This window comes from Protopterus annectens, chromosome 8.part1, assembly GCF_019279795.1.
Source record: "Protopterus annectens isolate FY-2018-M chromosome 8.part1, PAN1.0, whole genome shotgun sequence".
NCBI classification, from domain to species: domain Eukaryota; kingdom Metazoa; phylum Chordata; order Ceratodontiformes; family Protopteridae; genus Protopterus; species Protopterus annectens.
Window position 1 is genome coordinate 356,154,089 of NC_056742.1, and position 10,301 is coordinate 356,164,389.

The 10,301-nt window shown below is 42.9% G+C and overlaps 1 protein-coding gene across 1 annotated transcript in view; it reads right to left on the reverse strand.

Annotated features, from left to right (window-relative positions):
- WDR59 (WD repeat domain 59) overlaps positions 1-10,301 on the reverse strand; it is a 1,485,413-nt gene that overhangs the window by 962,422 nt on the left and 512,690 nt on the right. The window contains exon 9 of the mRNA XM_044081604.1: positions 5,885-6,027. Within this exon, the coding sequence (XP_043937539.1) occupies positions 5,885-6,027 (143 nt within the window). The remainder of the gene's footprint in view (positions 1-5,884; positions 6,028-10,301) is intronic.

The window sequence follows — 10,301 nt, forward strand, 5'->3', positions numbered from 1 at the left end:
CATGGGGGATCAAGTGCCTTGGACTGTCTTTCCCTGGAAATGCCTCCCCCACCCCATCAGGGAAGTGTCCATGGTCGCTATGGCCTTGGGCTGAGAGGGGGAGAAGGGGTGACTCCATAGGCCTTTTTCTGGCTTCATCGACCAAATTAAGCCTTGTTTGCATCGATTTGTTATGCGGATCTGAAAGGACAAAGAATGAGTTAGAGGGGACCACTGTGCTTCTAACAGCCATTGTAGGTGTTTCATGTGTAGTCTTGCTTGGGGATGCCATTGATCCTAGAAGCTGAAGGACTGCATGAACTGAAACCTTGTCATGAGAGAGTATCACCTGGAGTTGAGACCTTAGTCTTCGTAACCTGTGAAGTGGAAGGGTGACTAGGCCAGACTGAGTGTCGAAACTTGCTCCTAGGAATTCCAGATTCTGAGTGGGAGTTAATTTGGACTTTTCTTCGTTTACTGAGAACCCCAAGGATCTTGCTAGCTTTAGGGTGTAATGTAGGGCTGTAATTAGCAGATACTTGGCAGGGGTGGTAAGGAGCCAATCGTCTAAATACAGAAACACCCAGAATCCTTGCAGTCTTAAGTGAGCTGTTACCAATGCATGCATTTGGTGAACACTCTGGGGGTCATAGAGAGACCAAAGGGCAGTGCTCGGAATTGGTAATGATTGGCTCCCAGCCAGAAGCGGAGAAATCTCCTGGAGCGTTTGTCCATTTTTATGTTGTAATACACATCCTGGGGATTTATCCAGCAAATCCAATCGTCTTTCTCCAGAAACAGAAGGCTAGACTGAACTGTGACCATCCGTAATTTTGTCTGTCTGACAAACTTGTTTAGGATGCTGAGGTTCAAAATTGGCCTCCAGTCCCTGGTCATTTTTGGCACTAAAAAAAACCTTGAGTAAAATGCGGATTCTATCTGGTCCGGTGGGACTGTTTGGATGACTCTTTTAGAAGCACCTTTTGTATTTCTTCAGCTGCTGCTTCCCGCTGACTGGGTGGGACATAGGGAATTTGCCTTTGCTGCTTTGGGAAAGAATCAAAAGGGATGTGATGACCTCTGGTAATTATCATCTGCACCCAAGAATATGTTGTTATGGATTGCCAGGCAAGGTGGTGCACAGAGAATCATCCCCAGACTGCCTCCAGAGGTAAGCAATTGGGCAGCTCTTCAGGAGCACTGATAGGGCTGTCCAGAGAAAGAATCTCTAGAACCATGATTAAGTGGACCCCCTCTACCTCTGGATGGGCGTCTTCCAGATGAGTTCCCCCTCTGCCCCGGGTGGAAGACTCGTCATGTGTGTCGTGATAAGGACCCTGGGTTTTCCTGTACCATATCTTTCCACTCCTCTGATTCTTAGAAATGGATCTTTGAGGGGTGGAAAAATGCACGACCTCGGCGGACAGGGTCTCGCCATTATTTTCACACCTGCCTTATGCGTTTGTTTTTCCATTGAGCCAAAAAGAGAGGAAGCTTCCACAGGAGTGTTGAAAAAGGAAGACTTAAAAGGGTCCGCAAAATCACAAAGGCGCATCCAGGCATGATATCTCATGACAATACCTGCACCCAATGCTCTAGCCGACCCTTTGGTAGTGTGAAAAATCAACTGGATGTTAGAGTTAGACAGACTCCAGGGTGGCAAGCTGTGAGGCAACTTTGTCACGAACATCATCAGATACTGTTCCTGCTTGTGTTCAAGAGTTCCGTGATCAGGTCTCTCTGGAGATGGGGAAAATGTGCCAAGTAATTCAAGGACCGAATGGCAAAGGTCGATGAAGCATATACCCACTTCCCTAACCTGTCCATCATCTGAGACTCTGTTTGGGGGATGCACAGTAGGACTCTCTTCGCAGAGTTCTTTTCTAGTGGCCACCGGCACCACCACAACGTCTGCTGGTAAGCCTTTGAACCAATGGGGGTGATCCTCTGGAAGGGAGAGAATTCTGTCTGGTCTCTAAGGGATAGGTTCAATGATGTCAGGATTCCTCCAAGCGTGCTGCACGATGAGCTAGATCTACAGACAGGGTCACTCAGGAAGTAGAAGGTCAAGCACAGAAAGCCTGCAAGAATACAGAGTCCTACAGAAGAGGGGTGGGTGGGCTTCTTTCTAGTAATCTCCAAAGGAGACATCTTCAGGTGGCGACCCTTACACCTCATCATAGTCTGCATCTTCGGTAAGAGATTCTTCAGGGGAATCCACATGCTTCTTCTTGCACAATCTCTTACAGGGCACCTCTTCAGCAGGGGTATCTAAAAAGGACTCCTAAGAGTTGGTGCCCTGTGGAAAGGTATCTTGAGGTTCCTGTGCTCGATACCCCAGAGTGGTGGACTGTGTCAGCTGCAGTTCAGAGGACATGTTTATGTGGCATTCCGGCACTGAAGGAACTGGCTGCGAACCTGCTGAGGCAAGTGCCCTCTCCATCACCTGGAAAACAGGCCCACCCGAAGAGGGATGGAAGTCCGAAACAGAGAAAGATAACCTTAGAACCGGGGTCACACCCCTCTCTGAGGAGCCCACCCACAGGGAAGGAGTCACGAGAGGACTTTGTGCCGCCAAGACAACCAGAACTGTAGCAAATGGCACCGTAGAAAAAACAGGCACCATACTAGGGATGATGGTGCTGACAGACCAGTCTTGATGAAGAGGATGGGTTGGCTCTGATTGAGTCGAGGACCATAGCGTAGGTTTCGGAGCCATGGTAAGATCTACCAATGGAACCAAAAAAGCTGGAACCGGGATAGGCATCGGTGTCAAGGGCTCAGATACCTCCAAGGAGGGCAAAGGAGGAATATACGTTGGCGTCTGTAGAGAAAATTCCTCGGCTCCGGGTGGGAGGTAAGATTTAGGAGGTGATGGAATTATTCTGGCTGCCAGGAGCTGATCCACGAGTCTCACTACGTCTTGTTCCGAAAGGCTCTTGGAGGAGTGGGCAGACATCCCAGATGGAGAATCGGGGCATTCTAGAAAGGGACTCAACTGTCCGAAAAAGGGATCTGTTGTCAGAGAGTATCAAGTCCAAGGTAATATTTCGCCCTTCGGTACCATGATCAAGGGACCAGTAGATTGTGTAGGAGGGGGTAGTAACCTGAACTGGGGAGACTATTTTTGGTGCAGAGAGGGGCATCGGTACCATAGGAGTTGAAGTCTTGGTCGGTGCCATAACAGAGGACGGCACCATAGGAGGGGTTAGAGGCCCAGGGGTTTGACACCCCGGTGCCAAGATTGTAGAAGTCAATTTAGGGAGTTTTGCCTTTGGTTCCATGGGGGGGGGGGGGCTTAAAAGATTTAGTCCTACCGGTATGTGGAGAGGAAGGTACAGATTGACTCTTTTTATGTTCCTTCTTAGGAGGGGTTGAGCTGTCCACCTCAGAGCCTCTGAGAAGAGAGTTTTTTGAAGACCTTTCAATATTAATTTATTTTTCCTCTCAAAGTGCGGGTACTAAAGCCTTTACATAAGTCGCAAGGAGGGTGAACTTTCAAGTGTGGCACCCTGAGACAATAAACAAAGGACAAATGTTCATAAGAATTCGGCATTTTCCTGCCACACTGATCGTACTGCTTAAAGCCTGTTGTCCCCTTCTTATCAACCATTATCAACAATTCAAATAAGTCAGCAATGAAGGGAAGGCTCTGCCAGACCAGCAGTATATGAAGCAGACACACCCACGCATATACACAGTCAAGAAAAGAAAGGACTGACTTAGATATATATATATTTTTTTTTAATTACCAACAATGGTACTGAAAAAATAACCAATGTGTAGAGGGAAGGAGAGAGTAAGGGAGGTTAAATACCAGCAATGGTATTATAGATTACCACAGAGGTAAGGGAGGCCTGTACCAGCAATGGCATGAAGAAATACCAAAATTTGATAAAGAAACGGAAAAGAGACACTCAGCAAATAGCAAGAGTAAGCAAACTATAAATGACTAAAAATAAGGTAGAAAATCTCATGGGTAGTCTCAAGGAAGGATGTTCTGGGGGACAGCAGAACCAAATGACACCCCATCTCTGGAAAACAAATCCAATTTGTAATGGGATATGAAGGGATGAACACTGGACCAGGATGGCAGCAGTGCAAATATCAATCAAAGCCCTAGAAAAGAAGGCTGCAGAAGTAAGAACAGATCTTGCCGAGTGTGCTTTATGTGGTTTAGGTAAGGCCAAACCTTTCAGCTTATATACATCGCAGATACAGCCAGTCAACCATCTATCTAAGGTAACATTTGAGATGCCTTGACCCATCTTGGTTTTAGGAAATGAAACAAACAATTGGTCTGACTTCCTGAAAGATTTGGTTTAATTGCCTATGCACATCTAATAAATGAAGCGTGCATCCTCCCTTTTTTGAAAAATTCGAAAAGACGACTGATAGGTTAATAGTTTGAGTGAAGTCTGTGCAGCTACTTTAGGTAAAGCAGAAGAGTTGGTTCATAAAAAAAAAAAAAAAACGATCCTTGTAGAAGATAGTATATGGAAGTTGAAAAGACCATGCTTAAAGCTTTCACACACTGTCTACCTGAAGTAATTGCTACTAAGAAAAGGGTTTTCCAAGTTGGAAATTTTTAACTCCACCTAGGAAGCGGGTTCAAATTGAGTGTGGGTCAAGGCTTGTAGCAAGACAGTCATGTCCCAAGGGGAGAAGGATCTTTGAGTGGGGGTTTAAGGAAGGAAGGTACATCTCAAGACAACTTTACACAAACATGAGTGATGCTAAGGAAGTGCGATTCTCTCCAATATGGAATTTTGAAATGGTCGCTAACTGAACATTGACAGTTGAATATCTAGCTTCATTACAGAGAACAGAAACAAGAAAATCTGATGATATACAGGGGCTAAAAAGGGATCTAAATTTCTCTGAGAATCCCAAATGTAAAATCTTTTCCTTTTCCTTTTGTAAACTTTCCTAGTGGAAGGTTTCTGGGAAGAAATCAGAATATGGACCACTTGGGAGGAAATACTGGAATGACTATAGCCGTCATTGGAAGTGGAGAAATCATGTGGTTAGTTTTAGGACTCTAATGTCCAAATAAGGCATTTTAGATGGATGAGACCAGAGATCTGGGTTCAAATCCAGCACCTAGGGGTTGTACCAGATGAGGCTACAGAAAGGGAACACACACGTGTCAAGGTCAGAAAGGGGCAATCAAGATGACCATAATCTTCTGTTGTAATGTTTTCTGCAGATGTTTCAGAAATACGGGGGTTGGCTGGAAGGTGTATAGGAGACTGGAGGGCCAATCGTGAATCAGAGCATCTCTCGGGAAATCTCCAGGATCAGAGAAAAGGACCTTCTGCATTTTGAACTGGTGGGAGAAGCAAAAAGATCTCAGCAGGGTTGCCCCATCAGCAAAAGATTTGTGTCAGCACTATTGGACTGATACATCACTCATGAGGTAGCAGAATAGATCTGCTCAACCTGTTCACTAGAATGTTGGTCTTCCCCAGTATGTGTATTGCTATCTGAAAGTGGTTAGAAGATATCACCCACTGCCACACTCACTTCTTGACACAATATGTAGGAGCATGTTCCCCCTCGTTTGTTGATATACCAGACTACTGACATATTAACCGTCTGGAGAGAAATCACCCCTAGAGGAAAAGCATTCTGAAAAGCCTGAGTTGGCCTTTGATGTGGACCATATGCTTTGGATCGTCTTTCCCATGTAATGCCCCCCCACCCAAGCTGGGAAGCATCAGTGGTCACTGTGGCTTTGGGAGAGACAGGAACAAAGGAACAGCTCTGAAACACTTCTGGAGACCAAATCCATCAAGTTACATGATTTCTGCAGATTGTTAAAAATGGATTGGAAAGGACATGTGCTGGGATCTTATGGACACTAAACCATTAGTGTCCATTGTTAACACTTCTCATATAATACCTTGTCCAAAGTAATGGAAGCTGCCATTGATCCTAGAAGTTGAAGAACTAGTCCAGCAGATGGTGTCTGATGGGAAAGCAGTTGTACTGCCTGATTTCGTAGACTGGATAACTTGTTCACTGGTAACCTTGCAATCTGAATGCCTATGTTCAAATTTGATCTTATAAACTCCAGAACATGTACTGGAGAAAATTATGATTAGTCCTGGTTCACTATGATTCCTAGGCCGGAGCATAGATTAATAGTTTCTCGCCCAGACTAGCAGAGACCTGGTATGAGTGGTAAGGACCTAATAGACAGGGGAATACACAACTCTTGCAGTCAGAGATGAGCTACAACCCCTGCCATGCATTTTATGCACCTAGAGGGCTGTGGTGAGACAGAAGCCAGGACTCTGAAATGAAAATGACAGACTCCCAGCCATAAGCGAAGGAACCTCCAAGAGCATCTGTCCATTTTGATGTAGCAGAACACATCCTGAATGTCTACTGACCACATCCAATTATTCTTCCTCAGAACAGATAGGATGGGCTGTAATATCACCATTCAGAACTTTGCTTACTTGGACTATTGATCCAAGTGGCTGAGTTTCAAAATTGGCCTAAGGTCTCCATTCTTTTCTTGTACTAAAAATAATCTTGAATAAGTTCCAAAGCCTTACTGGCCTGGTGAGACTTCTTGAATTACTCCCTTGCGTAGCAGCTTTTTTATCTCTAATGCTGTTTGTTTTCTTTGAAAGGGTGGAACATTGGGAATCTTCTTTTAGAGTGGAGGTGGATAGAGAAAGGGAATGTAATAGCCTCTGGTAATAAATGTCTGGACCCAGACATCCTTGGTGATGGATGTCCAGGCATCTGGGTGCACAGACAAGAACCTGTTGATTGCCTCCACAGTGCAGCAGACAGCCAACCATTCAACAGTGTTGATATGGTGTCTTGTAGAATGGACCCCCTAAAGTTTCAATTATGTGGGCCTCCTCTGACATGAGGGCAACACCTACCATTAAAACACACCCCTATGCCTCAGGGGGGACCAAAGGCACCATCCCAACCCTGCTCTAAGACCAAAGTTGGAGCCATGACATCTAGTACTGAAGCTCTGAAGGGAAGGGGTGGCTCCTACAGCTTCAGAGTATAACCCTTTAACCCAAAATTGGCACCAAATCTTCAGCTCCATGATCTGCCCTGCTCATATGAAACAGGAGCCAGTTTGATCAAAAAAGATGCCAGAGATGAAGATGACCACAACTTCAGATCTGAAATGGACAACCAGGAACTCAGAACCACCATCCCCAAGCCTGGAAGTCGGATCAGAGTAGGAACAGCCATAGGCAAAGGAGAGGGTCCAAACATCATGGGTCCAATGGGAGACAGAGATGGGAGAACTCCCAACTGAATTTGATTACTAAGGAGTTTCCTCATCATTCTATTCACATCAGCTTCTGCCAGGCTTCTGGTAGACCTAATGGACCTTAAGGAAGAAGATGCGAAGGGTGGCCTTTAAGTTTTCAGTATGGGTCTCTCCTGAAGGAAGGGTGAGTGTAACTTAGTAGGGACTGAAACAGGGAAAAACCTCAGCTCTGATAAGAGAAGAGTCCTGGATCATACCAAAATCAGATCCAGGGCAGTTGTAGGATCCGAAAACTTGAAAAGCTTGGCAGCCAGAACCGAAGATAACACTGACGAAGGAAAGCAGTCAGGGGATTGCTTCCTTGTTCCCTTTGTGTTTCTCAGATGACAGTTTCCTGGATGAGGACAATCCAGTTGCAGATTTTGAAGATTCTCCTGAAGGCAAAAGCTCATCAAGAACAAGTGTAATGTGTTGTTCAATTACAGGACAGAAAGGGATTGTGGGTAAGGGGAGGACCCTGAGCTACAGATCCTAAGCCTGGAAAAAGTAGCCAAAGTTGGATCTGAGGTCGGATCTGACACCCATCAGTTGAGCAATGGATGGAAAAGAAAACATTAGATTTGTAACTATGCTCACTGTTGACTCCACTCTAATGTAGCCTTATTGCATTCCAATTTGCCCCATTCACTAAGCTGCTTATTTCCCCATTCACCAAGCTGCTTCTGAAAGTTCCACATTACCAGCCACCCTTGTGCATGATCCTGAAATAAAACTCTCAATCTATATTCACCACAGGGTAGGAAAACTGTGGACTAAGTGAGCAAAATGTTTGCTACATAATGAAATTTAAGAATGAAATGCCAAACACAGTGAAATCAACTGCAACAGTGCTATCAGCATATGAAGATTACAAAGCATCATGACTTGACAATTCATTTTTCTAAATTTTAGTGAGCAATGTGTTACCCTTCATTTAATATAGGGGACTACTGAGGGCCAAATAACTAACAGTTCTTAATGTGCAACACTTGAGAACTATGCTCCAAGTCTGTTTTCTCTGTATGGATGAAAAAGTGCAGTATCTCACCTCAGTTTGTATGCTTGGTACACATTTAAAACTTAAAAAAAATATCCAAGGATAAAAAATATCATTGAAAACAATAACAGCAGTATAGATAAATGGTCCAACACAAAAATAAAATGAAAACCACTAAAGTGTGAAGGACCAAAGCACGGCAAAAAAACACAAACTGATTTAAGAGTGAGAGCTTTTGCAGCAACCTTTGTGGCTTCACCAGACAATTCAACAAAGCATAATAAACCATATTTAAAAAACGCATCAACCAATAAAATTTCTCATCACATTGTCTATGCAATAACCCTAAAATTAATACAGATGCAAAGAGTGAAAACATAATACATGGCTACCTAATTAATTCTCTAGCCTGTAAAACAGGTTTAATACAAATTTTGTCATTTAAAGCTCTCCCTGTTGTTGCCCTTATTCCGATAATCCATTTCAACTCTGATGTCTCTTGTCCTATTTCTAATGTCCGCCCCATTCATTTGGTGGAATATTTTCAATAACCATAAACTTGAAGGAGTGTGCTGAATCATTCTGCAAAACATGCTTAGCCAATGCATTTGTTTCTATATGTCTACTGATGTCATACACATGCTCTCTTATCCGACCCCTAAACCTTCTATCTGTTTTACCAATATAGAAAAATAGACATACCTGGCAGTAAGCCAGATAAACAACATGCACAGAATTGCAGCTAGCATGCACTTTGAATTCCATTACCCTGCCTGTATCAGGATGTACAAATTTATGACTGTCAATCAAATTACAAAAATTACATCTATTGCATGGTAAAGTGGCTATATTATCCATATCTACTGAAATGGTAGTATCCAGGTTGGGATAGCATAACATTCTCTTAAGTGATTTTTTTTAAAGGCATATCTAGGTGCATGACCCATCACTGACTCTACCTGTTCATCCGTACATAAAATGCACCAATTTTTATTGAAAATATTGTGTATTAATCTAAAATTACTAGAATAGGTTAGCGGGATTCTCATTGTTTCTGTGGTCTCATTTCTATCAGTAACATGTCTGATTGTCAGAAAAGTAGGGTTTCCCTTGTTCATTCCTCATCATAGGTATCTGTGATAATATTCTATCCACTTCTTTTTTAATGTAACCCCTCGCTCTAAAACTATTACTTAAATGTAGTCGTTCCCGGTGAAATCCTTCATTACCAGCATTCCATCTAGAGGCTCATAAGCTTTGTCTTTTGATCACATTCTTAAATATGTAAGTGTGCCGCATGCCTTGTCTCTGTAGACACATGTTCCTGTAACGTTTCTTTCTAAGTATTTGGGTATCAAAGTCCTCTTCTATATTCTTCAGAATCCTCACATCCAAAAATTATATTTCATTGAACGAACTACAGCAAATAAACTTTAAAAAACTTGTACTATTATTCATGAGCTCATGCAGTGAATCAAATGATGTCTCATTCTCATTCCATATTATGAATAGGCCATCCATGAATCTACAGTAAAACACCAATTGTCCATGGAACCTTTCAGTCAAAAAATGTTGCTTCTCCCAGCTGGCCATAATGATGTTGGCGTAGCTATTGGCACAAGATGTGCCCATAGCGTTACCATCTTTCAATAAAAATCTGTATTACAGGCTAGGGAATTAATTAGGTAGCCATATAATATGATTCCACTGTCTGTATCTGTATTCATGTATTTATTGCTGTATTTTATTTATGTAATGATGTAGTTAGATGTGCATCTTTTAGACAATGAGATGACATTTTATTGGTTGATGTGGTTTTTAAATATGGCGTTTTTTGTTTTGTTGAACTGTCTGATGAAGCGACAAAGGATGCTGTAAAAGCGCTAATCAGTTTTTTTTTTCTGCCATGGTTTGGTCCTTCGCACTTTTTTAATGGTTTTAAAAAATATCAATGTCTAGAAATTCTGCTCCCCAAAAAAAAAAGTCTTTTCCCAAAAAAAACCCTCTAAAAAAAAAAGTTTTTTTTCCCAA